The 27,934-nt window shown below is 38.7% G+C and overlaps 1 protein-coding gene across 6 annotated transcripts; it reads left to right on the plus strand.

Annotated features, from left to right (window-relative positions):
• The first annotated feature begins 263 nt into the window (after positions 1-263).
• LOC131554080 (uncharacterized) lies at positions 264-27,716 on the plus strand. 6 transcript variants are annotated; one of them, XM_058799145.1, is made up of 26 exons: positions 264-409; positions 626-677; positions 12,467-12,850; positions 13,443-13,730; positions 13,822-14,109; positions 18,290-18,670; positions 19,021-19,308; positions 20,286-20,573; positions 21,780-22,160; positions 22,514-22,801; positions 22,884-23,183; positions 23,517-23,552; positions 23,671-24,012; positions 24,143-24,400; positions 24,522-24,633; positions 25,005-25,052; positions 25,150-25,176; positions 25,255-25,317; positions 25,449-25,497; positions 25,689-25,711; positions 25,806-25,850; positions 25,945-25,971; positions 26,094-26,138; positions 26,389-26,457; positions 26,774-26,792; positions 26,920-27,716. In XM_058799145.1, the coding sequence occupies exons 2-26, from the start codon at positions 641-643 to the stop codon at positions 26,959-26,961; spliced, it is 4,128 nt and encodes a 1,375-aa protein (XP_058655128.1). In that variant the 5' UTR covers positions 264-409; positions 626-640; the 3' UTR covers positions 26,962-27,716. The 6 variants fall into 6 exon arrangements, with proteins under 6 accessions (XP_058655128.1, XP_058655127.1, XP_058655126.1 ...); XM_058799144.1 differs by having other exon boundaries at positions 265-409; positions 23,692-24,012; positions 24,107-24,400; XM_058799143.1 differs by having other exon boundaries at positions 266-409; positions 24,107-24,400.
• Positions 27,717-27,934: the final 218 nt, after the last annotated feature.

Raw genomic sequence — 27,934 nt, forward strand, 5'->3', positions numbered from 1 at the left:
TTAGAATGTATTTTAGAGGTTCGATAGGATGTTTCAGCAAATCAGTTAAACAACTAGTAAAAAATAAAAATAAATCCGTTTTGTACAAATGTAGCCTACTTAAATTTCCCTAACTTTACTTAAACAGCTGATAGTAGCTGATGTTTTCTTTTTAAATTTGCATAGGGCTCATCATGCTTTATTGAGCACTGGCTAGAGACTGAAAAAGCAAAACATACTTATTTGGAAGAAATGTATACATCCTTCCTCCTCTTTTACGCCTCTGTTTTATTAAGAGTGTGGGTGTACCTCTTAAAGAATCTCTTGCAAAACCAAACAGCATTTTTGTCTTTTGCTCTCAGGTTCTTGCATTTTAAAGTACATGGTGTAGGCCTTTTTCATCCAACCGACTTGAAACTGGATTAAAAAGGTAAGAATGAAAAAAAAAGGTCAATGTATATCTGATTTAACATGAGCAAGATTTGATAATTTAGGATTTACTTTAACTGACAACTTAAAGTTTCAAGTCATAACTGTGCACCCTAAATGTCCCTTGGGTGACATTTCCGTTGTTGAAAAAAAAAATGCTTTATTTTGAAATATTTTCGTACATATAAAACAATAGTTATTTTTTATTTCACTTAAGGGCAAACCTGGGAACATGGTGGGACCTCTGCTAGTTCATTTGCTCTTACAAGGTATTGAATATGTTTTCTGATTCTCTTCTTCATACATTAGGTGTGTATGATAAGGGTGCACAGCATTAAAATCTATCACTCTCTTTTCTTTTCTTTTAATTATCTGACCTCTGCAGGGTTTTTTTTTTAGGTCAGGTTATTTAGTGTCTTTATGGATCTTTTGCTGCTTATTTTACTGCACTGTAAAAAAAAAAAATCAAAAAATCAAAAAAAAAAAAAAACGGTCAAATGACTAGCAGCTACGGCTGCCAAACAAAAACCCTAAAATTACAATAAAATACCTTAATTGAAATAAAGTGCAAAAACAATAATTTTACAGAAATTTTCATTGAAGATTTTACAGAAAACAAAAACTGTTATTTTAGAGATTTTTCTTGTTTCAATTACGATATTTTACTTTTAATTTTACGGTTTTTGCTTGGCAGCCGTAGCTGCCAATCATTTGACCAATTTTTTTTACAGGACGTTTTTTTACAGTGTAAAACCCTTATTTTACAGATTTTTCCTGGATTATTACAATGAAAGCACTAAATGTTCTACAGAGAAACACTGTTATTTTACCAATTATTACAATCAAAAGCCTTCAATAAAGTATCAAAGCATGCTCAAGATGGAAAATTCAGTTTTATTTAGAAGACAGAATACAAAGTCTGTACAGATGCCGTAAGAAATTAAAATTTAAAAGAAATACAGCACAATTACAATTAAAATTAAAATACTGTACTGGTGAAGAACAGAACACTTTCATAAAAATGTTGAATTAAATATATTCAACTTAAAGAACAAGTTCACTTCCGGAATAAATATTTCCTGATAATTTACTCACCCCCATGTAATCCAAGATGTTCATGTCTTTCTTTACTCAGTCAGAAAGAAATTAAAGTTTTTGAGAAATTAAAGAATTTTTCTCCATATAGTGGACTTCAGTGGGAGTCAACTGGAATGTTTTCCTCAAAAACCTTAATTTCTTTTTGACAGAAAAAAGACAGACATGAACATCTTGGATGACATGGGGGTGAATAAATTATCAGCAAATCTTCATTCTGGAATTGAACTAGTCCTTTTAAACTGAAAAAAAAAAAAAAAAACTAAAATATATGTACAAGATTGTCAAGCAATTTTATTATTCAGATGTAAAATAACATTATCAATGAATTCTTCATAAACATTTCTTCAGAGCCCCCAGGAGGAATTGAATAGCTAAAAATTGCATTTCTATCAGTTAGGGTTACTCTCATGATGAGGTCATGAGTACATAACATAAGTCTTATATTAATCCACAATATTCGGTAACGCTTTAGATTACAGCCCGCAATGTACCGCGTAATTAAACAGAATTTACAGTGTACCTATTTGTAAATTGTAACTATAGAGTACCTACACAGTACCTACTCGTAGGTATAAGGGAACAATATGCAACGTTTGGGGAATAAGGGGCTAATAACCTGCGGAATTATAAAGCATTTATACGTTAAGTATTTTATAACTAAAGGGCACCTATTCTGAAATTACGTGGTATGACACACAAAGCGCAATTTTCCGCGTCAGCATAATTTACAGCTGTAGTACGTGTAGGTAAATGGAAACATTGTGCACTGCAAAGTTTGGGGGATAAGGGGGTAATGACTTGGAAAATTAAAAGTATTTATACTGTTAGTATTTCATAGGTAATGCATAACTATTCTAAGATTATGTGATATGCATGACATACTGTGTTTGGCAACAATATTATGATTTAGAACAAGTTGCCTTATTGTAATAGCAAAATATATGATGCCGTATATTTTACACTACATACTGGGTACTTATTGTATTATTACAACATATATATTACATGACATTGATACAAATAGTAGGTCTATACTATAGTATAATTTAGTAATTATAGCAAATTTAAAAACCACCATAGTAGAGATTACTCAATTATGGGGAAATTTTGTAATGAGTTTTTGCTATGATTTGGTTTAAAAACTGATATGAAAATTTACCTGATAAAAGAGCATTGCATATGGTCATCTCAGGAGCGAATCATGTCCGTTGAGGTGCAGTAGTGGGAAACTAGATTACCTGTTTCCAGCTGCTCCCAGGATATAACATATAAATATACCATCATAATACACATGTACATTTACCGAATTTATGTTTTTTTGATAGCTGTAGTGCTGTTGGTGCACTTGAGCTTCCGTATGTGGTTTGAGGCAAGTAGAATAAAATGTACTACAACATTTTTCTTAACTACTATGCAAACATACACCCTTGTTGCGTGTAGTTACTGTGTAAGTGTACCATCCACGGGCTGTAATCTAAAGTGATGCCTTGTTACGTGTAGTTACTGTGTAAGTGTAACATCCGCGGGCTGTAATCTAAAGTGATGCCTTGTTACCCTCTTGTTACGTGCTGTAATCTAAAGTGAAGCCTTGTTACCCTCTTGTTACATGTAGTTACTGTGTAAATGTAACATCTGCGGGCTGTAATCTAAAGTGATTCCTTGTTACCCTCTTGTTACGTGTAGTTACTGTGTAAGTGTAACATCCTTGTTACCCTCTTGTTACGTGTAGTTACTGTGTAAGTGTAAAATCCGCGGACTGTAATCTAAAGTGATCCCTTGTTACCCTCTTGTTACGTGCTGTAATCTAAAGTGAAGCCTTGTTACCCTCTTGTTACATGTAGTTACTGTGTAAATGTAACATCTGCGGGCTGTAATCTAAAGTGATGCCTTGTTACCCTCTTGTTACGTGTAGTTACTGTGTAAGTGTAACATCCGCGGGCTGTAATCTAAAGTGATGCCTTGTTACCCTCTTGTTACGTGTAGTTACTGTGTAAGTGTTAAATTAAAAAATTTTAGTTATGCTACAATAGATGTGTTTCAAAGTTATTAACAATGAACTGTATTACATAGTTAAATGCAAGGTCCAAAGACCTTAAGCTAAATAAATATTTTTATTATTTAACAATTTTAACAGATCTTTTCCAAGAACAGAATGCAGAAAAAACAAACTTTCAACCACTTATACAAAATACAAAAGAACAGTAAACACACACACACACACAATCATACATTTATTTTTAATAGGCATATTATACATTTTTCCTTTCAGCTGAGGGCAGGAGTCGACAAATTTCTGGAGATCTTTTGCATATGCTTGCAAAGTTGTCCCTGCAGTATATGAGGGAGCAGAAAAGTCCTCCACCTCTGATGCAGTTTTCACCTGTGATCACAATTAGAGAAAAATACATTGCAAAAAAAAATAATAATAATAATTAATACATGTCAAGTTTGCATAATGTAAAGAAGTGCTGCACAAAGCTCATATTTAACCAAATATATAAAATAAGGACTTCTGTGAGGACTCTGTGTCACAGCAATGTTTCAAGGAAAATCTGTAAGAGTTGCCAACACTGTGATACGGTAAAGCAATAAATAATAAAATAACAAAGGACTACAAAAGTACACAGGTAACTGGAAAATAAAAACAAGAACTTAATAGTATAACAAAATAGAGAATATGCGACAGTCAGTAGGTGACAGTCCACTCTGATGGGCTCCAATTCACCTTAACCCCTGGGTATACCCTGTACCTTACAATTTTTTTTTAAAATTATGTTTATACCATAGTTAAAAAAAGAAACATTGTTACTATAGTTAAACCATGGGTACCACAAAATAGCCATGATTGTGCTACAAAACCTGTGGTTAAAACCTCTTCAGCCCTGTTGCATATTTAGCATTTTTACAGAATTAGGCATCCCTGAATTTAAAAAAAAGAGCCCTATCCACAAACATTTGAGAACATTTATAAAAAATAGTCTCTATGTACAGAAAACCCGGTCCCATTTTATATTAACTGGCCTTAACTACTATGTACTTGCATCAAAAAATAAGTACAATGTACTTATTGCGTTTATATTGTATTGCAAATCACTCTTTCTGGTATTGAGGTGGGATATGGGTGAGGTTAGGGACAAGTTTTGGTGGTGTGGGTAGGTTTATTAAGGTTGGGTTAAGGAGTAAGGGATGGTTCAACAGTGCAATTATACATGTAATTACAGAAATGAATTACAGATGTAATTATATGCAGGTATTTTTAAAATATAAGTACAATGTAAAATAATTATGTACACAATGTGTGCATAGTACCAAATTATTAATTTAAATGTTAAGGCCACTCAATATAAAGAGGGACTGAAACCCTCTACATTTTAAACCATGGTGTTGTTTTAACGTATTTGTTCATAATTTTATGACAAACACAAATGAAAAAAGTTACTCACCCGTATGTTATCCAAGATGTTCATGTTTTTCTTTCTTCAGTCGCAAAGTTTTTTTGAGGAAAACATTCCAGGATTTTTCTTCATACAGTGAACTTTTATGGTGGCCAGCTGGATTGAATATTAAAAACGCAGTTTCAATGAAGCATCAAAGGGCTCTACACGATCCCAGCCGAGGAAGAAATGTCTTATCTAGCGAAACGATCGGTAATTAAGTTACAATATGCTTTTTAATCTCAAACGCTCCTCTGGTCTAGCTCTGAGTTCCTCCTCAGGAACTCGAGCTGCGTCACAACGCTTTGGGAACGCCCCTGCGTGACCGGCTCTGAATCTGCTGTGTAATCTGTCCAATGGAAGGGCGCGACGTCATAGGCGGGTGACGTCAGAGACCAGGAAGCATAAAAGCACGTGCGGCAAAGCCGGCGTCAGCCTTCTGTCATTCAGAACCGCGCTCTCTGTGTGTCTGTTTCTCTGTTGTATGCAAAAACAAGCACTTTCACAGAAATACACAAAACTGCACTCGATAAGACCAACGTGATCTCACAGAATTCCATGTAATGTTCACGGATTTAATTAACCTCCGAATCTGTGGTGGCATCACGGAATCGCCGAAAATTCCGTGATGGGCTCACAGAAAAAATTCCGTGATGGGCTCACAGAAGTGATACCAATGTAAGTCAGTGACAGGCATCAGCCGTGCTCCACGCACGGAAACCCTTAGCATCAATATGCCGACGCGATACTGGGACATTTATCGTCATTATTGTTCAGAACTGGGTAGGTTTAGGGTAGGGGTGGGGTCAGGTACTCCAGTGAAAGTATAACTGCATCGGAGTCACTCTTTTTACGTTGAACCAGTGAATCCGTGCATGGACCACGGCTGATGCCTTCTGTGAGCCCATCATGGAATTTTCGGCGATTCCGTGATGCCACCACAGATTCGGAGGTTAATTAAGTTTGTGAACATTACACGGAATTCTGTGAGATCAGGTTGGATAAGACACTACACTGATCTGCACACACATAATGTCTATGAGTGGCATTAAGGGCGAGGGCAAGTCACGCTTGTTCAAGCCGTGTGTGTCTCCCTGCAATCGCTTCATCACGGCGGGAGACACGCACGAGCTTTGCGTGGCTTGCCTGGGAGCGGAGCATGCAGCGGCTGCGCTAAGTGGGGGGGCTGATTGCCCTCACTGTGAGTGCTTGCCGCTGCGTACACTCCGCTCCCGGAAATCCTTGTTTGTGGACGGGATTTTCACGATTGAGCCCCGCGGTTCGGGTCCCGCTGCTGCCGAGGCAGTGCGGCGTCTGCACTCGTGGGGCTCACAGCTCGATCTGGACGTGGAAATGGAGACGGGCGAGTCCCTATCTCCGTCCACTGCCTCCAGATCGAGCGCCCGCTCCGGGAGAGGTCGCAGAGAAAAGAAGGCGGCTTCCTCCCGCGGAGCGGGCTCGACGCTCGACCGGTCTTCCTCCGAGGAGGGAGAGATGGAGAGCGTCGATGAGCCGCCCCAATCCCTACAGTATGAGGAGCTGCTGGAGGTGTTGACTCGCGCTGTTGATAAGCTTAAGATCGATTGGCCAGCCAAGCAGCAGACCGAGCCGCGCAAGAGCAGACTTGATGAACGTTTCTTGCGCGCTCGGCCGCCACCTCCGCATCGGAGCCTGCCTTTTTTTCCCGATCTGCATACTGAGGTGTGTAGCTCGTGGGGAAGACCGTACTCGGCCCGCCTCTTCATTCCCGCGTCTGACTATTATGGGAATGTCGCGGGTTTGAATGAGCGCGGCTATAGGGCGATGCCAAAGGTAGAACAGACGCTCGCGAGCTATCTGTCTCCAGATGTGGCATCGTCCTTGAAGGCTCCGGCCCTGCCCACAAAGGGGGTGCTCGGCAGCGGGTCAAGCTGGTGCGTGTCTGCACACAATGTCTGTGTTACAGGCGTACCAAGCTGATCTGCTGAAAGAGCTCGATGAGCGCGAGCAGGTGAGCTCCGATGATATCGCGGAGCTCAGGAGGACCGCTGATTTGTCTCTCCGCGCCACTAAGGAGACCGCCCGTGCCATTGGGCGCTCAATGGCTGCGATGGTGGCAGCGGAGAGACATCTGTGGCTGACCCTGTCAGATATGAAGGACAAGGACAGGGTCTGCCTACTGGACGCCCCGCTCTCGCCTTCTGGCCTGTTCGGCGACGCTGTCAACTCGGTCGTCGACAGGTTTCAGGAGGCAAGGAAGCAAGCGGCGGCGTTCCAGCGGTTCCTCCCTCGTCGCTCTTGGGTTCAGGGGACTGCTGGGCGGGAGCAGCCCTCAACGAGTACCGGCTCCTCATACAGAGAGGCTCAAAAAGAGAGCGTTGCCTCTCGTGCCCCCCCGCGGCAGGGCTAGAAACTGTGCTACTCATCTGGGGCCTCGAAGTCGAAGCCGGATCTGAGGTCCGTACTTACGGCCAGGAGGTCCCAGAAGAAAAAGTCCTGACACATGGGGGTGCAGGACTTCGGAGGGCAGACCCCTCTGGGGAAGAGAGATATTACATGGTGCCCATCTCTCCCCAGTGCCCTCGACGCTGCGCTCAGTCCAACACAAGGGGACTGAGACGCGCGTCACCCCTGAGGGGGTCTATAAAACGGATAGTTCGGGCCCCGCTTGGCGGTGCGCCGTCACAGGAGTCCGAGCTGCCGCCTCTAACACCAGAGGCCAGCCTCCCTTAGTAGATTATTTAGCAGCATGGAAACGACTGCCAAATGTATCTCAATGGGTCCTGCAGACTATAGAAAAGGGGTATCGAATTCAGTTTGCTTTTTCACCGCCGCGCTTCAGCGGCGTGACTCCCACGCTGGTGGGCCCCGAGCAGGCTCTGGTTATGGAACAAGAAGTGAAAACCCTATTAAAGAAGGAGGCCATCGAGGTGGTTCCTCCTCACGAGAGGGAATCCGGGTTTTACAGCCGGTATTTCATAGTTCCCAAGAAGGATGGAGGGTTGCGTCCGATAATAGATCTGCATCAACTGAACCGCTCAGCCAGTCAGCTGAAGTTCAAGATGCTCACGCTGAGGCATGTCGTGTCACAAATCAGGTCCGAGGACTGGTTTGTCACAATAGATCTAAAAGACGCATACTTCCACGTATCCATCCTTCCATGTCACAGGAAGTTCCTAAGGTTTGCTTTTGGGGGCAAAGCATACCAATATCGGGTTCTTCCCTTCGGTCTAGCACTCTCACCCCGCACGTTTACAAAGGTAGTGGATGCAGCACTAGCTCCATTGCGGCTTCAGGGCATCCGCATAGTAAATTATATCGACGACTGGCTGATTCTAGCTCAGTCGGAGACGGAAGCGGCGAGACATCGAGATGTCGTCCTCGCTCACATGAAACAGTTAGGGTTGAGACTAAACGCCAAGAAAAGTGTGCTTTCTTCGGTACAGAGGACCACTTATTTAGGCGCGGTGTGGGATTCGACCACGATGCAGGCACAAATGTCTCCTGCTCGGATCGAGTCGATCCTCGCGTCAGTCAAGAGAACGAGAGAAGGCCAGTCACTCACTGTCAAGCAGTTTCAGAGATTGCTGGGTCTGATGGCAGCTGCGTCCAATGTGTTACCATTTGGCCTGCTATACATGAGACCCCTAAAGTGGTGGCTCAAAACCAAGGGATTTTCCCCGAGGGGAAACCCACTTCGCACGATCAGGGTGTCTCGACGATGTGTGCGAGCCCTAGAACCTTGGTTCTTAAATCAGGGCCCGGTGCTGGGAGCTCCGTGTCGCCAGTTGCCGTTAGCGACGGATGCGTCTCTCACCCTTTTGGGGAGCAGTCATGAGTGGCCGCTCAGCCCGTGGTCTGTGGAGTGGCCGCCATCTTCTATGGCACATCAATTGTCTGGAGATGCTGGCAGTCTATCGAGCACTGAAATATTTCCTCTCAGACCTGAGAGGTCACCATGTGTTGGTCTCTTACATCAACCACCAGGGGGGTCTGCGTTCGCGCCTTGTACAAACTGGCACACCAGATCCTCTTGTGGTCCCAGGACAAGTTCCTCTCACTGAGAGCACTGTATATTCCTGGGTATCTGAATGTGGGAGCAGACGATTGTCGAGACAGGGCCGAGGTCTGAATGGATGCTTCACCCGAGGTAGTGAAGCAGATATGGAGAATGTTTTATCAGGCAGAAGTGGACCTCTTCGCGACTCGAGTGAATGCGCAATGTCCCTCTGGTTCTCTCTAGCTCCTCCAGCTCCCCTGGGACTGGATGCTATGGTACAGGCATGGCTGAGGCTTCGTCTGTACGCCTTTCCCCCGATCGCTCTGCTCCCGGGAGTTCTGACGAGAGTGCGCCGAGATGGTGTTCGCCTGCTGTTAGTAGCCCCGTTCTGGCCGGGCCGAGTATGGTTCTCGGACCTGATTTCCTCCCAGACGGCTCTCCATGGGAGATTCCCATCAGGAGGATCTCCTCACAAGCAGGGGCGCCATTCTGCACCCCGCCCGGAATTGTGGAAACTGTGGGTGTGGCCCCTGAGGGGGCACAGCTCATAGCTTCTGGTCTCCCAGCTGAGGTAGTAGAGACCATTCTCCAATCCAGAGCTCCCTCTACGAGGAAAGTGTATGCCCTGAAGTGGAAATTCTTCACTTCATGGTGCAGAGTTCGCCAGCAAGACCCTGTTAACTGCCCAGTTGGTACAGTTCTCGAGTATCTGCAGGCTAGACTCTCTGCAGGGGTATCCCACTCCACATTGAAGGTGCATGTGGCGGCATTATCGGCTTACCACTCACCGTTCGATGGAAACACAGTGGGCAAACACCCCCTGGTGACACGCTTCCTCCGCGGTGCACTGAGGATGAGGCCGCCAGTGCGTTCTCGTGTCCCCACGTGGGACCTGCCGGTGGTGCTAGAGGCTCTGTGTAGACCACCTTTCGAGCCCATTGAGGAAATTTCAGATCGTCATCTTACCCTCAAGACTACGTTCTTGTTAGCGATCAGAATATTTTCTGTATTTGGCCCTTCAGTGTTACACAGCCTGTTAATCCTCTGTCCACCATAACACTTATTTAAAAATACTGCCATAATTGCATGCAAGTTACAAAATTTGTCTACATACTTTTATTTAATAGCATATATACTGACCGCAGTAGGACTTTATAGCATTTGTGATATGAGACAAGTAAACTGAAAATGTCGAACTTCTCACCATAGAAAGTGACAATCTGTATTTTAGTTATTCAAAAGTAAAGATAATGTATAGGTTGCCCTAAGAGTGATGTTCCATTATGAACAGTGTGGTCCTTCCCACATAGCAAGCGATCTTGGCCCAAATGTGGCCTCAAGCTGGCCTCCTGTTGGCAATGTACCCTTTTAGCAGAGCTGGGCCATGTGTGGCAGTGATGGAATAATATTGCAATAAACATATTACAGATATTTTAATGAAGTGTAGTATTATTTAAATTTAATCTTTGAAATGGCAAGTCAAAACAGAATGAAACATATAATTTCAAAATTAAGCAAATAAATAAATCAGTCAACTGCATTAAATTAAATTATATTTTATGTTATATATTATTCTCAATACAAATATCTAATTTTAGAATCTTTACACACACACACACACACACACACACACACACACATATAGAGAGAGAGAGAGAGAGAGAGATGCAATATTAATTTGGTTTTAACATGGGGCACATGCATTTATTAATATGCTGTCATTCACTAGCATTAAATAAAATGATCATAAAAGTATTTTATTTTTATTCAAATCTTCGGTATCCATGTGATGCTTTGTGTGAGGAACAGATACAAATTCAAACCACTCATAAATGATATGTATCTCCTTCCTCTGTAGCTATAGTAACAGATTCAAAATTTTCCGTTATGAAGTTTTATAAGAAGTTTCACTGCAGCGATATCAAATGCTCATTGGCTCTCGCCGGTTTCGTCACAGACTGCGACATGCCGTGTTTCCGGTGATGCGTGAGAAACGCGCACAGTCACGGAGTTGATGGGGAGAGTATTTTCAGCGTTTAACAACTTAAATTATGCCCTGCTCCTCGCACTAAACTATTATATTCCGTCAAAGAGGACCGCAACTGCAACGCATCGTCATTTGGACTACTGTACTGTGGTACTGCTTTTTGACATTTCTGCAATAAATTCTTGTGATTATACGTCTGTCTGTTACATTTCTCTTATAACGTTAGACTACTTTATACACTTACGGATTTTTTTTCTTTATAAAAATAAAACATTTTTAATGCAGTACATTTTTTATTGCACGGTTACATGATTTGTGGATTTTAAGGCTGGTTTTATATTCTATATAAAATGACAGAGTTTTAATTTAAAATACATCTAAATATAAAACCAATAAGATTTACTTTAAAATTACAAAAAAAGAACATTAAATTGAAATAATGGACATAAAACTTTAATATAATGAGCTACGTACATTTTTGAATTGCAGATTATTTTTGTAATTTTACGTAAATTTGTACATAATTTAAGAAAACTGAAAAAATACTGTATAAATAAACCAATAATGTTTTTGTATAAAAATGAGAATTACTGTAAATTGTCATTATTGGAATGATACTTAAAATAGCAGTCAAGTTGTTAATTTACAGATATTGTTTGTAATTTTACAGAGTTTTGAACATAATTTAAAATAACACAAAAAATACCGTAAAAATAATACAGTAATTTTCCTGTATAAAAAATGTTAAATACTGTAAGTTGTCTTTAATGATATAGTACCTAAAATAACAGTCAAGTTGTTAATTTACAGATATTGTTTGTAATTATACTAAGTTTGAATTTTTACAGTGTGGATCTAATGGTTACACACCCTAAGGTCTGTGGCTAAATGTCAGGTCATGTATTTGTAGAGCTTTTGGACAAGGAATTCTTAACCAAAAATTAATTTCAATTTAAAATGATTAGTGCAAATTCAACCAATATCGTCAGACTCACCCATTTAAGCAACAGGGAGAGTTAATTTGTTAATATGTCAATTGATCTCTCCAATTCATTAATTTTCATCATGTTTTTCAAAATGTTTTTTTATAAGATAACTAACTGCAGGGGTGGATGATGGAATCATATTTGCCTCACTCACCTGTAGTAGTAAAGCCAATCAATATCACTGATTTCAAGGGGGCCACACCTTCTGAATGTACAGTATGAAGCGATACGATATGATATGACTAACAAATTCGCCTCCATCCGAGCAAAAATGCTTGCAAAAACATCACATAATTTACTATCTTTGTATGATGATACTGAAATACAAGCATTCTTGAGGAGCTGCAGGGTGAAAGGCAAAGCAAAAACATATACAGTACATTACCTATAGTTTTTCATTTTTGGATCAATGTGTTGATGAGATATTTATATTTCTTTAAACTATGATGACTTGTTTCATGTTTATTGTTTATTATAGATTTTCAATTACTTTGATTGAATAAAAAATGTTAATTGAAAACAAAATTAGACTTTTTTTTTTTTACTTTAATGTTCTCCAACTTTTGCCCCGCAGTTGTTCTGCTGTATGACGCTTTGGCGTGGTATGTGAGTATGCCAAAGAAAATTCACGGTCTCAAAGGTTCCTGTTTGGTCATACCATGTTCTTTCTACTACACCTCATACCCACCTGCAAATCCATATAGAGTTGTGTGGTATCAGCACGTCTCTAATGGTTATCCTTTAGTTTATGATCCATGGTATTCAGATGATGTAATTTGGAAGTTCAGATGGCAAACATATTTATACGGTGATCCTTCAAGTAGGGATTGCAGTCTGTTGATTGTAGGACTGGATCAGTCTCATCATGGAGAGAAATTATACACATGGATTGACCCTGAAAATGTTGGATGGCGCACATACAAATTTTATGATGTCACCTCAACGATTATTGTCGATGGTATGTAAGTATTTCTGGATTAATATTCTGTATACCACTGTAATATCTGTGATTGTCCAACCCTAGTGAAATTTTGTGTGGTCAGTAACGATAGACACAATAAAATGCTTCTTCCAAATAGACTTTCTTCTAACAGTTTATTTAAACATTTTAAAATAAAGGCAAGGCAGTTTTCCCCACAAATTATGTGTATGCTCGACAATTTAAAACATTTAATGAAATGAGAAGTTTAAGTTATAAAGCTATAGATATTTTTCAAAATGAAGACAAAATGTCTTGGACACTTTCTGGCTGTCAAACTTTGTGAGACATGTTTTATGTTAAAATGAAGTACACCGGTGGTTATTCTACTGTGACACAATATGAGAGGAACTGACTTCATATATCTATGAAAACTGGGCTTGAGACCAATGATTACAAATAATAATAACAATAATAAGAAAAGTGAAGTTAGTTCTGAAATAATTTGTTTGCAGATGCCTGTTGGTTTTGTATCTAATGCAATGGAATTCAAATATTTATTAGTGTCAAAATACTTAAATATTTTTTAAAAAGCATTATGTACAAATTCCAATGTTTCTGTCCATTATAGATAGACCACAGCTGCCCAGCATCAGTATTTATGGAGGTGAGAAGACAGGTGATGCCATCACAGTAGTATGTTCAACTTCCCACACGTGTCCATACAGCAAACCATCCATCACTCTGAACGGTATAGACGGATATGATCAAATCAACGATGAGTCTTTTAAAGACGGCCTGTGGAAAATCACTCTGACACGCAAAGGTTTTGTAAAGGCAGAGCGCTCGACTATTCGGTGTTCAGTAAGACATCATGGTGACATAACAGTGACAGCTACAGAGATCAAAATTGCAAAATGTGAGTAAACACAAATATGAACAGCTTTGTATGCTATTAACTGTAAGTTCACATTAAATGTCACAGTGAAACCTATTACATTCAATTTCAGGTGTTCATCATAAAATAACGATTGAGCCTGAAGTGGCAGATGTCACAGTGAGCATCGCAAAGAACTTCATTTGTAGTGTCCACCATTCCTGCCAGAAAGAGCCAACCATCACATGGAACTATAACATGCAGGTCACAACAAAGGAAAAAACACGTTCGGGTTTAAATTGGATCAGCTATTCCAACATTGCCTTTCTGGCTACAAAAGAAGATCATGGGAAGAAGTTGATATGCACTGCACGATTTTCTGGAGGAAGCATTACAACTTCTGCTATTTTACATGTACAACGTGAGTTATTTGATAGCGTCATGCTTGATGCGTATGATCTCTCTTTGTCTCATTAGATGTCCTGTCTAGGTGTTTGTTTTGTTTTTTGTGTAAACTTCATACTTAAAGAAATTTGAAGAACTCCTATTGATTTACTTTCTAACAATATTTACCTGTAAGGTAATAACGTAAATAAGGTCAATTTAGCTCAAAGGGAATCATTTATGATTTTACAGGGAATTTGAACAGAATCACTGTTTCACGGCTGATCACTGAGTCGGCAGCGATTCACTGAACGAGCCGTATAACATCAACTCTGCACCGGATATTAAAATACACAATATAGTGAAAACACTATTAAATAGCACAGTAACAAGATCAGCAGTTTAAGACATTAACTTGTAAGCACAAAACACAAGATACTTCTCTTTTCAATATAAGTAAGACTTTATTTATATAAACCTAAGACATAAACTAATCGAACACATGGACACACACGCATTCACACGTTGCAGAAAGATAAAAAATGAGGAAAGGATGAGTTTAGAGAATGAAAATGTGAAATCCCAAGTTTACAGCAATGTGTGCAATTGCATAGACCTGAACAGCCATCAGTCACTTAATTAACCCTCACATTGAGTTTCTCAACGAGGCTAAAATTTATATTAAATACACCAATTCAGCCTGGAAGTTTGTACTTGCGTTGCCTTTGTGTTAGGATTCCCTTCTGTCATTGTCTTTGCAGAAAAGAGGGTTTCCCAAGTTCCTGATCGGCTGGAAGTTCAGTAGTCGTTGCTAAAGATGCGAAGTTGGTCTGGTTGAAGTTTTGAGGTGGTCACAGGCTCCAGCTGATCTCGGAGACAAGGCGTGGCGGCAAAATTTAAACTGAGAACACGAAACTCGCAATGGAAAAGAAACTAAAATATAAGAAAGAAAGGATGTAACGAGACTAAGTGGTTTTTCTTCTCATCATGGTGTTAAGTAGCAACTGACATGTAGGCCAGAGCATGCTGGGACGGCGCTCAAAGAACACAGAAAAGTGATGGCTAAAAGTTAGAAGAGAAGAGAGAGGGATTTGATGGTGTCCTGAGTTTTTAAACTAGGCTTTTGGACAGGAGTAGCTCCAGAGTGCAGCCTGGATGATGGGGCGGGGCGACACATTAAGGTGGGGCGATATGTGTCGCTCCGCCCACCTTCAATTTCATTGATTTATAATACAGCAGAGCTTATTGGTGTATAGACATTTGCGCATGAGCATTCTTTTATATACGTTTTTATGAATGATCTATGCTGTTTGGCTGTACTACAGAAATATTAAGTGCTAACAACAGCGATTTTAGTTGGAATCAATTAGCAAATGTGTTTTTATTTTTATTCTTTTATGACGAATTAGTTAGATTAAGTTCCTATCAAACGCTTGGTGGTGGCATCTCTGAGTACTTCGGGCAGAACAGAGCTGTGTAATATGTGCGGCTCACGAATTCAGTCTGGGGAACAAATTCTTGATTCGTGGCCATGATATAGTCCTATGCCACAAATAGCCTCACCTATGAGAAATATTAATTATGTTTCTGTGTGATGAACGTAAATAGTGGTCTTCAGTCTCAACAGGTGGGTTGCACTTTAAATGAAGTCATATTATTGCACTTTTCACTGTACACGAAGCAGACATACTTAAACATACTTAAACATTGAGCAGTTTTAGCTGGGCGATGTTGATAAAAATGATCCACTGTTTGAGATTTAGTTGTTTTGTATAATGTAGGCTATATTTATATGTATATATTTATTCTAGGATCGGTGGATAAGCAATAACTTAGGATATGATGATAATTCACTGTAGTTCAGTAAGACATAGGACAAACCCGCAAATGGTTTTATTTTAAAGAACAACTGCGGTGACAACTAAGGCAATAATACAAAATAGTTCATCAGCGTGAACTGGGCTTTTATGTGTGGATAATGGGAATAAAAACCTTCCTGAAAGAAACCGTTTCTTTTTTTTCTGCATGTAGGCCTATTTTAAATGTTTTTATTTACTAAAACAGCTGTTATTAAATCTGACCTACAGCAAATATTATTATTAATGTGCTTTAGTGCGTATTTAAGCAATAAATGTTCATTTTCTCTGCAACATTTTTATTTATACTTTTATATAGGCTATGTGCACAAATTAAATGACTGGTTTTGTTGCTCAATCATTTAAAAAGAACCAGGAATCACTGTACATTAGGCATACTGATTTTAGATAGTTATTATAGTCATTAATAAATAAAAAAATTATAATCACAGAGAAGGTCTCTTTTACTCATTAAAAGTGCTCACGTATTGCACAGATTTACAGCTCTGAGTAATTTAATATTCGATAGTGATGCAGATCTATATGGCAACAACGATTGAGTGTTAATAACTGAATATAAATTCATCCCGTACACAGATTAGAGCACATACACAATGAGGGTGTGGATACATAAATAATTGGATTTTTAATAGCTGATGTCACGGACACTTATTTACTATAAGATAGTACCTTTAAAAACTGTAAGAGAATCAATATAGGCTCAAATATTTTATTAACATATAAACAAGGAAACATTGAGCTTGCCATGAAAACATTTTATTAGCACTTTTAACCTACAAGTTTGTGACGCATTGAGCAACGTAGGCTATAACTCATCTCTTTAAACAACAAAAAACGGTTGTGCTTTAAAACGTAAAATCAGCCGCTTATGTTTGTGTTTGTCCATCTCTAAAATACAGTAAATTATCATCATTTGCGTATAAAATCCCAACTTAGTGCTGATCCGCGGCCTGCCGATCCTCAAGGAAATATGAATGAAGCGCTGCAGCCGGGAGAACCCGGAGGTGCCGTCAAGAGTTTATTTGTAAACGACTTCATCTGACTAAAATTACCATGGTTACTAAACAGATAATAATTAAGATAGGCCTATGATTCTATAGTTAGCACATACTATTTCTGTAATATGGCCAAATCAATTACAAAATCGTACACAAAGGAATGCGCATGCTCGGGTCTACACCAATAAGATTTGCCGTGTTATAAACCAATGGAATTGGGGGTCGGCGCCCCAATGTGTCGCCCTGCCCCATCGTCCAGATTGCACTCTGGAGTACTTGTCCCAATGGGTGTCTTGACCAATTGGATATGACCTTAGCTCATTCCTCCTCTCAATCCATAAATCATGTATCAGTCACATGGTCTGAATTTTACACGCTCTTGCAGAATATAATTTGGACATGATTTCTATAACAAGACTATGATACATTTGACAAAGAATTGATTGGAAGAAATGTTTAAAGCATGATTTTTCAAACTCATTCATACCAAAAACGAATATAAATCCTTAAAGTTGTTCAATAGTTATTAAAAAGACATACATAATATGTGATTAAAACATGATCGTCTAATGTGTGGGTTACATACATAATATGGAGTTATGCATAGAAATCATTAGTTGCTCATAAGTCCTTTTAAGATGATTTTTAGGTGCCTATGGAAAAGACCATGTCTGTGTAGAACATAAGGACTTTCAGTCTGGTCTGTGTCTTCTATGAGGGGGAAAGTCAATCTAAGGAAGCTCGTGATTTCTATCTTGGAACACATGTGATGGCCATCTCTTTGACCATCAGTCTTGATTACTTCCCCAAATTTGACGATCTCCTTCCTGCATTGGACTTATCAATAAGTATTATTTTGTCTTAATGTTGCAAGCTGTTCTGGAAGAGGCTTGTTGGTTAGGCTTGCTCCAGACTCATGGCGTCAGGATCTTATTTATGACATTGTTCTGTTTTCTTGGGGCCTCTCTGGAATTTCGGCTCCTCATGTTACGATGTTTTGATCGAATCTTAAATTTGTCTGATTCGTTCTGATCCTACATACCATTCAAAATGTGCCTTGTTGTAATGTTGGTAATGCTGTGGTTAACAAAACACATTTTCTATTTTCAAAACAGCAATTATTTTGCATAACAGTATGTTTATAGAGCTAAAAACTGATGTTTAATAGAGATTTTTAATTATTTCTGTGACTGAAAGCAGAAAATATGGAAAATGTAAAGATGATTAAAAAAAAATGAAAAAAATGTATATATACTGTATATATATATATATATATATATTTTTTTTTTTTTTTTTAATCTACCACTCAGCCATTAAATGTTCTCCAACTTTTGTTCCACAGGTGTTCTGCTGTATGATGCTTTGGGATGGGAAATGAGTATGCCGAAAGACATTCACGGCCTCAAAGGTTCCTGTCTGGTCATACCATGTTCTTTCAGTTATAAATCAAACCCACCCAAAAACCCACGTAGGATTGTGTGGTATCAGCAGGATTCTAAAGGTTTACCTTTAGTTTATGATCCTTTGCATCCAAACAATGTCAATGAGAAGTTCAGAGGAAAAACTGATTTATATGGAGAATCAGATTGGGATTGCAGTCTGCTGATCAAAACCCTGGAACCGTCCCACAAAGGAGAGAAATTGTACACAAGGATTGACCCTGAAAATATTGCCTGGCAAAACTATGAATTTGATGATGCTACATCCACAGTTCTTGTTGATGGTATGTAAATGTTCTTGGAATAATATTGTTCATCTGTAACGTCTATAATTGTCCAGCTGTAGTAGATTATTGTGTAGCCAGTAACAATAGATGCAATAAATACTCCCAAATAAAATCTTCTTTCTAACCAATTTATTTGTTTAAATAACATCTAAAAATAAAGGCAAGGCCATTTGCCCAAATATTTTTATCCATATCTAGCATTGTATATTAAAATATTAAAACGAGTGGTATGGTTAAAAATAATTAAAAAATGGCTCAGATAAGCTTTGTCTGAATCATTTTAGGGCCAGTGTACATTTTTAAAACATTATATAATGTACTAATTCTAATGTCTCTGTCAATTTAAGCGACTCCACAGCTGCCCAGCATCAGTATTTCTGGAGGTGAAAGAACAGGTGACATCATCATTGTAGTATGTTCAGCTTTCCACACGTGTCCATACAGCAAACCAACCATCACTCTGAACGGTATAGAAGGATCTGACGAAATAAAGGATGAGTCTGTTAAAGATGGCCTGTGGAAAACCACTCTGACACGCACAGGTGTCGTAAAGACAGAAAGCTCGACTATTCAGTGTTCAGTAACACATTATGGTGACATAACAGTGACAGCTACAGAGGTCAAAAGTTCAAAATGTGAGTAAACAAATATAGGGCTTTTCACACTTGAAATTGTTAACCCTGGGTCATCCTAAACCCCGGATAAGCGGAATCCCGGATTATCTGTAATCAGGTTTCACACTGCTCATACTATGCCTGGGGTTAACTGTTAACACTGGGTATTCATTAACAGACGTTTCACACGGTACATTCCTAAACCCCGGTTAACGTTCTTATTTGCATATTTGCGGTGTCACTGTCTCTGATTGGACGAACAGCATTTATTCTTTGCTGAAACTTCTGAGTCTTCATGAAGAGCGCAGGTCATGGTTGCTTAGCAACGGCAGACGCCACTGGAGCGCAAGCTACAGCGCTTTGGAAAGAAGGAGAAAGTGGCGCGCTTAGCGTTTAAACGCGTTTTTAGGCGCGACGTGTGAACGGGCTCATGACGCACAAAGGCAAGAAAACAAAGACAAAAGTACAAAAGAAAGAAAACAAGGAGCAAAGTATGTGAATATTTCTTTGAATTTATTTTAAGTGTGGAGATGCGTTATTGTTTACTTGTACAGTACCGTAAGAATAATACAGTCTCCTATTCAGTTCTTTCCATCTTTTGATATTTCTTCTCACTGGCTGCAGTTTACATGACGCGTGTTTCCTGTTACTGACGTGGCATGTTCTGATTGGCTGTCTGTTGCCGAGCGTCCAGCAGCAACAAGCAAATACCGCTCCGTTTCACACTGAACAAATTTATCACCACAATGCGGGGTTAACACCACAAATGCGGTGCTAACCCTGCTCCGGAGCAGGGTTTCATAAACCCGGGTAAAATGCGGTGCTAACACCGCTTTCAAATTACAGGTGTGAAACGTGTCTTTACCCGGGGTTAAAAGCGGTGTTTAGAATGATGATAACCCGGGGTTAAGCGCAGTGTGAAAAGCCCTTATGTTATGCAGTACGTTCACTTTAAATATCACAGTAGAACTTATTACAATATTTCATTTCAATTTCAGGTGTTCATTATAACTTAACGATTGAGCCTGAACTGGCAGATGTCACAGTGAGCATCTCAAAGAACTTCGTTTGTAGCGTCCACCATTCCTGCCAGAAAGAGCCAACCATCACATGGAACTATAACATGCAGGTCACAACAAAGGAAAAAAAACCTTTGGGTTTAAATTGGATCAGTTATTCCAGCATTGCCTTTCTGGCTACAAAAGAAGATCATGGGAAGAAGTTGATATGCACTGCACATTTTTCTGGAGGAGACATTACAACTTCTGTTATTTTACATGTACAACGTGAGTTATTTGATAGCGTCATGCTTGATGCGTATGATCTCTCTTTGTCTCATTAGATATCCTGTCTAGGTATTTGTTTTGTTTTGTTTTTTGTATAACCTTCATACGAAATTTGAAGAACTCCTATTGATTTACTTTCTACTTAAATATGGAAAATGTAAAGATGATAAAAAAAAAAAGATTCTGATCGAATCTTAAATTTGTCTGATTCGTTCTGATCCTATACCATTCAAAATGTGCCTTGTAATGTTGGTAATGCTGTGGTTAACAAAACACATTTTCTATTTTCAAAACAGCAATGATTTTGCATAACAGTATGTTTATACAAGCTAAAAACTGATGTTTAATAGAGATTTTTAATTATTTCTGTGACTGAAAGCAGAAAATATGGAAAATGTAAAGATGATTTAAAAAAAAAAAAAATGTATATATACTGTATATATATATATATATAGTGACGGGAGGAGCCAACGACAGACACAGTGGGTGTGGCGTCAGGCCTCAGAGAGGCTTTTATTAACAAAATAACGTGTCCAGGGAAAGAAGTGTCCAAAATAAACAGGGGGTCTGGTGTCCTCGTCGTGCTGCGGGGCTTGTGCAGGAGGGCAGTGTTCCAGGAGGGGAAGGGTCCAGGGAAGGGGCGGAGTCCGGCGGCCGCACGCGCTCCCACTCGGGTCCGGGGCGCGAGGGCGGCGGCTTCATCATAGCGGCGGCTCTTACACGTCGTCCACGGCCTTTGGTAGGACTTGTACGGCCCGACATCCTGGTCCGACGGCCGTAATACGGGTGCGGCTTTCGTCCGGACCGCGGGTTCGGCAGCTCACGTCTTCGGTGGCGCGGAAGTCCTCACGCTCCCTTCCTGGACCCACGAGGACACCAGCGTGCATGCACGGGGAAGAGACCGGTCTCGAGGAGAGGCGCGCTGGGCATTTAACAGCGGCGGTGATGAGGCTTCATTCAGTCCAGCTGTGCCTCATCACACGCCGCCAGCCCGCGTTGATCCCACGCCTCCTCTCATCCACCCACTCCAGTCGGGAGCCTGGTGAAGGGCGGCGAATAAGGGACGGGTGGTGATGATAATGAGGGGAGGGCCACTGATCCGTCACAATATATATATATATATATATTTTTTTGTTTTTGTTTTTTTTGTTTGTTTGTTTAATCTACCACTCAGCCATTAAATGTTCTCCAACTTTTGTTCCACAGGTGTTCTGCTGTATGATGCTTTGGGATGGGAAGTGAGTATGCCGAAAGACATTCACGGCCTCAAAGGTTCCTGTCTGGTCATACCATGTTCTTTCAGCTATAAATCAAACCCACCCAAAAACCCACGTAGGATTGTGTGGTATCAGCAGGATTCTAAAGGTTTACCTTTAGTTTATGATCCTTTGCATCCAAACAACGTCAATGAGAAGTTCAGAGGAAAAACTGATTTATATGGAGAATCAGATTGGGATTGCAGTCTGCTGATCACAACCCTGGAACCGTCCCACAATGGAGAGAAATTGTACACAAGGATTGACCCTGAAAATATTGCGTGGCAAAACTACGAATTTGATGATGCTACATCTACAGTTCTTGTTGATGGTATGTAAATGTTTTTGGAATAATATTGTTCATCTGTAACATCTATAATTGTCCAGCTCTAGTAGATTATTGTGTAGCCAGTGCAATAAATACTCCCAAATAAAATCTCCCAAACTGACTTCTTTCTAACCAATTTATTTGTTTAAATAACATCTAAAAATAAAGGCAAGGCCATTTGCCCAAATATTTGTTATCCATATCTAGCATTGTGTATCAAAATATTAAAACGAGTGGTATGGTTAAAAATAATAAAAAAATGGCTCAGATAAGCTTTGTTCGAATCATTTTAGGGCCAGTGTAAATTTTTAAAACATTATATAATGTACTAATTCTAATGTCTCTGTCAATTTAAGCGACTCCACAGCTGCCCAGCATCAGTGTTTATGGAGGTGAAAGAACAGGTGACACCATCACTGTAGTATGTTCAGCTTTCCACACGTGTCCATACAGCAAACCAACCATCACTCTGAACGGTATAGAAGGATCTGACGAAATAAAGGATGAGTCTGTTAAAGATGGCCTGTGGAAAACCACTCTGACACGCACAGGTGTCGTAAAGACAGAAAGCTTGACTATTCAGTGTTTAGTAACACATCATGGTGGCATAGCAGTGACAGCTACAGAGGTCAAAAGTGCAAAATGTGAGTAAACAAATATGTTATGCAGTACGTTCACTTTAAATATCACAGCAGAACTTATTACAATATTTCATTTCAATTTCAGGTGTTCATTATAACATATTGATTGAGCCTGAACTGGCAGATGTCACAGAGGGTGTCGCACAGAACTTCACTTGTACCATCTACCATTCCTGCCAGAAAGAGAATCCAGTCATCACATGGAACTATGAGAACATGCAGGTCTCAGCATGGAACAAAAAGCATTCAGATTTAGATCAGTTTCAGATTGCATTTTCCAACATAACCTTTCTGGGTGCAAAAGAAGACCATGGGAAGAGACTGATATGCACTGCTAAATTTTCCGGAGGAATCATTGAAACTTATGTTGTTTTGCGTGTACAAGGTGAGTAACTTGTTAGCATCGTGTGTAATGTATATCTACTTATTACAGCTGTAGTTTATCTGTTCTTGTTTTTTGTAAACCTTATAACTAATTTGAAAATCTCTCTTTGGTGAATATTCACCATTCAAATTATGCCTTGTTGAAATGTCTTCATACTAAATTGTGGTTGATGTTTCATGAATGCATTTGTTTACTGAATTGAGAAGTTATGCAAAAGAGAATTTGTGTATTGTTGCATTCATATAGTTTCAAGTATGTTTCTAGCCTAAGGCTTAAATGCACACTTCACTGAAGCCAAAACCAACCATAATTATTATACCAATTCTCTTACAGAATATCAAAAACCAGCGGATCAAATCCTGAATGAAAGTATGTTTTCCCTTCTGTAGCCGCTCTCATATGTGCTTTATTGCACTGCACTCATAGGCTTTTTGGCAATGAAATGTTAAGTTCTGTAATAATAATGATTCATTTTATATCAATTTAGCCTATTTCCAATATGTGGCAGATGTGATACCCAAGATCACTGCGTTGCCTCGTTCATGTGTGGTAATACCATGCAGTTTCAAGGCGGAAGAGGAATATCTCACTCGATTTCGGGTTCTTTGGGTCACCAAAAGAGGTGGCTACATGTTCCACACCGACCCAGTCGATGTCTTGGACAACTTCAAAGGCCGCACAAGGCTCCTCGGAAACCCAGATGAGCAGAACTGTACTGTGGAGATGGATAATGTTCAAACTCATGATAATGGGCCGTTCTGTTTTCAAGCAGAAAGAGAAAATGAAAAATACAGCTTCAACAACAGCTGTGTGTTCATTATAATGCGGGGTGAGGAAATATAACCACATATACCACTTGGGTTCACATACCTTTGAATATGTACTTCATCCCAAAACGAATTTAATGTCTTGGTGTTAAAAAGCACCCGGCAAACCTGTGATGTCATCCCTCCCTGAAGACATCGAGCCCGGGACACGCGTCGCTGTCAAATGCTCAGTCAACCACACATGCTCCACTCACCCTCCTGAAATCACCTGGAGCGTCCCAACAGCCCGAGAAACTATCAGCCACAATCACATGGGTGGAGGCGTCTGGGAAACAGTGTCTGCTGTGACCTTTATTCCTACTGGATATGAAGAGAAAGATGATATTGTCTGCACTGCCAACTTTTGGGGCGGTAAAACACAGGAAAATACTGCCTTCCTCAGTATTAGAAGTAAGTATAGACTGATGTTAATGAGATGGACTTGTGCATTGGTCTGTGTTTTAATATGACTGCTCAAATAGAAACCATATAAAATATGACTATTAATCCTGTTAAAATAATATTATAATAGGAGTGCAAAGGCTTAAATTGGAGACTGTCGGGCTGTATGCCATTGTTCCCTCACTTGTGTTCATCCTCATTTGCGTGCTTACTGGAGTCTTAATATGCAAGAGACGGCACAGGTAACTTTGGCTTATTCTCATCCTTCAGAATTTTTGTATTAACTTTTGAGGTCTGTATCGCAAACCGTATGCCAAACAGAAAGTGAGATTGTATCTTAGAAATGCTTTAAGGTATTGAATCTAAATTTTCTGAATATTGTTTTTATCCTGTGAGTACTGGAGCAGTATGGACACAGTGCCACCAACTGGTCAAAAAATCTTAAAAAATTGCTTTTTAACTTAAAAGTTTCAAAAAGGTTTAGCCTAAAATCATGAAACTTTGATGAAACAATGTTCAGTTAAATTCACTTGCAATGGTTTTGTTAATGTTTATCTGCTTTTGTCACTCACATTGACAATGTCCCAGTTTACATTCTTATTATTGATTGTAGACAGCCTCGTCATGATATGCAAGGGATACATACACAATCTGAACAGAGGTATGTATGACACATTATTTCATCAGTTTTCACTCATTAATTCATGTTAAAAACTTTCATTATCTAATAGCAATTTTAACCCTATTCTCTGATGTAGGAGATCATTTTGGAACAGATTTTCAAGGTTGTAGTTTTCTTTACTAAACTTATCTTTGTATCTGTGTGTTTGGTCTTGAGACTAAATTTAAAATTTCTCCACCAGTCGTTATAGTATACCTGAAGGAAGAGCAGCTTGGACTAACAGAGGAAACAGAAGTGATATCGGGCAAGTAAAATACATAAATAAATAAATCAATAAAAAGAAGTAAAATTACTTTTTAATTGTTGTTGTTGTTTTGGTCCAACCAAATGAAGTGTTGGTCTTTGTTTCCAATCCACTAATACTGTTATCTACAGGTACACTGGAAATGCTCCTAAAAGACCACCAAAGGCTGGACAAAGGCAGGTTGAAAATATGATTACAAAAATTGTTCAAAAAATTAATCATAGTTTTTAAACTGTCTCATGTTCTGTATAGTTCTGTGTTTATTAAAACTCATTGTGAACCTTCTTCTTTCTGCACTTTATTTGGTTTACTACACAAACGTTACAGAAAAATTACATGAATATTTAAACTTCATATCTTTTAACAGACAGAGCATCTGGAGACGATTTTCAAGGTAATTAGTATTCTGATCAGTATTGCTTACTTATAATTGTCTTTGCATATTAGTTGGTCCTTGTTTCCAATCCACTAACTAGTGTTAACTACAGGTATGCTGGAAATACTCCTGAAAGACCACCAAAGCCTGAACAAAGGCAGGTTGAAAGTATAATTATAAAATTATAAATGTTAAAAAATTATTCTTACTTTTTAAACATTGCATTACTTAAATGTTAACTCTGTTAACAGACGGAGCATCTGGAGCCGATTTTCTAGGTAAGCAGTATTCAAATTTTTGTGTTCATTTTGTGTTATGTGTTTCATTATTAAATAAAAAATAAATAAATAGAATAAAAAATCCTCTGATTTTTATTTTTTTCTTCTGTTTTTTGTTGTAGACACCAGTCACCCAGAACCAATGCAAATCTGAGAGCAGAATACAAGTCAGTACTTTATTCTTTAATACGACTACTACTACTACTACTACTAATATTTCTGCAAGATAAATGTTTCCTTACATTTATATAATAAAAAGATTATAATAATACTCTTTCAACAAATGGCTTACTTGTCTTTGCATATTAAACAGATATGAAAATCTAATTTCATATTTTAGCATTTCAGAAATTTTAAATAAATATAGGCTGCATTTCCTAAAGTCGCATCAATGATGAACCTTCTCTCTCTTCACAGGGCAAACAACACATGTGTGGTGTCAGAAAGCAAGCCTTTCTCGAAACCTCATATGCCGTCACCAAAGAGGTACAGTAATGCATTTGAATGGCACATGAGTCCCTCAAAGTCTAAATTCATTGTACTCATGTTACACAGCAAAATAATAGTATTGACTGCAGTGTGTAAAAGTCCCCTTGCCACTTCAAGATTCCTAACCTTGGTTCTTTAATATTGTTTGTTGCAATGGAAAAACAAATTGTAGAATTTTTGTAATTCAGAAGCACTGTATTTGTTCTTTTATTTTGCTACTTGGCATATATTTTAAATAAAACCATACAGAGGTCTATGCAAATGCAAATATTTATGAGATGTATACATTCTTGTTTTTCCTCATGCACCTCAGTGAGCCAAAATCCTACCGTGTGAGTACATTCATCACTACATTTGCTTTCTTACAGTATGGAAAACTTGCATAAATATGCTTCAAATATCTTAAAAAAAAAAAGCTAAAATATGACTGACACGCATCTCTTTAAATTTTCCTTTAAGGGTTATGATTCTGGTGCTGATTTTATATATGGAAATGCCTGATGAAAATATTACATCATCGGGACGTGCAAATGCTCTGACAGATGGATAATGTGGTTTGGGTCCAGATCACATCATTTCTCCGTCCTGTCCACCTGTTCAACATTGTTTTATAATAGAAAGATAACAAAAAGATAATGAAAACAAAGATTTTCTCATATTATGCTTTTTAGGAAATGTTTCATTTTAGAATTATAAATGCATAAATAGTGTTTTTATTTTTTTATTTTTCTTTGACTCTGTAGTTTGTATTGACTATAATATGCTTATATGCTTCACACATTATTCTGTAAAATCACTTTTTGTGAAATGCATTGCTTAAACTATGCTTGTGTCCATCATTTAAACATACATGTGGTTTGTGGCTTAGGTATTTACATAATCACAGTATTTTTTGTGTCTCAAAGATGATTGCATGGATATCTAGAACACGGATATCTACACAAATACCATTGTTGGCGAATTTCTTTTTCTATTTCTCTTATATTGTAGTATATAATAAGAATAATATAGCATACCCGATAAGACAAAAAAAATAAAATAAAAAATAAAAGAACCAGCATTCCCATACAGTGGACGATGCTGAAAAAGTATGAAATATAAACTAAAGTTTATTATAGCCTACTGAATTACACTTTTCCATATGTCATATGTCTCCATATGTGAGTGCATATGTATGTTTGTTTGTTTGTTTAGATTAGTTATGTGTGTTAGCGTTTAGTTAATAAAAGTTGTGTGCACAAATTACATGAGTTTCTGGTTCTGCCTTGCAAATTAGTGTCTCTTTAAGATTTTGACCCTGGCTACATGCTCTAATGCATTAATGGGAAAGTATTTTCTGTGGCCACGGAAATATCCTTTCTTAGAGTTGATATGAACTTACACTGAATGTTCGCTGGACGAACAGATCAGTTGATGGCAATTTAATTCTGCTACAGTTATTACTGTGAGCCGATATAAATAATTGTAATTAATC

This window comes from Onychostoma macrolepis, chromosome 15 (genome assembly GCF_012432095.1).
Source record: "Onychostoma macrolepis isolate SWU-2019 chromosome 15, ASM1243209v1, whole genome shotgun sequence".
Lineage (NCBI taxonomy): Eukaryota > Metazoa > Chordata > Actinopteri > Cypriniformes > Cyprinidae > Onychostoma > Onychostoma macrolepis.

Excerpts from the sequence above, each read along its gene's own strand:
- LOC131554080 (XM_058799143.1), top strand. The coding sequence starts at position 641 with ATGGTGGGACCTCTGCTAGTTCATTTGCTCTTACAAG. Across the intron at positions 12,851-13,442 it reads CTCAACGATTATTGTCGATG|ATAGACCACAGCTGCCCAGC; the intron begins GTATGTAAGTAT and ends TGTCCATTATAG. Across the intron at positions 25,972-26,093 it reads ATCTGGAGCCGATTTTCTAG|ACACCAGTCACCCAGAACCA; the intron begins GTAAGCAGTATT and ends TTTTTGTTGTAG.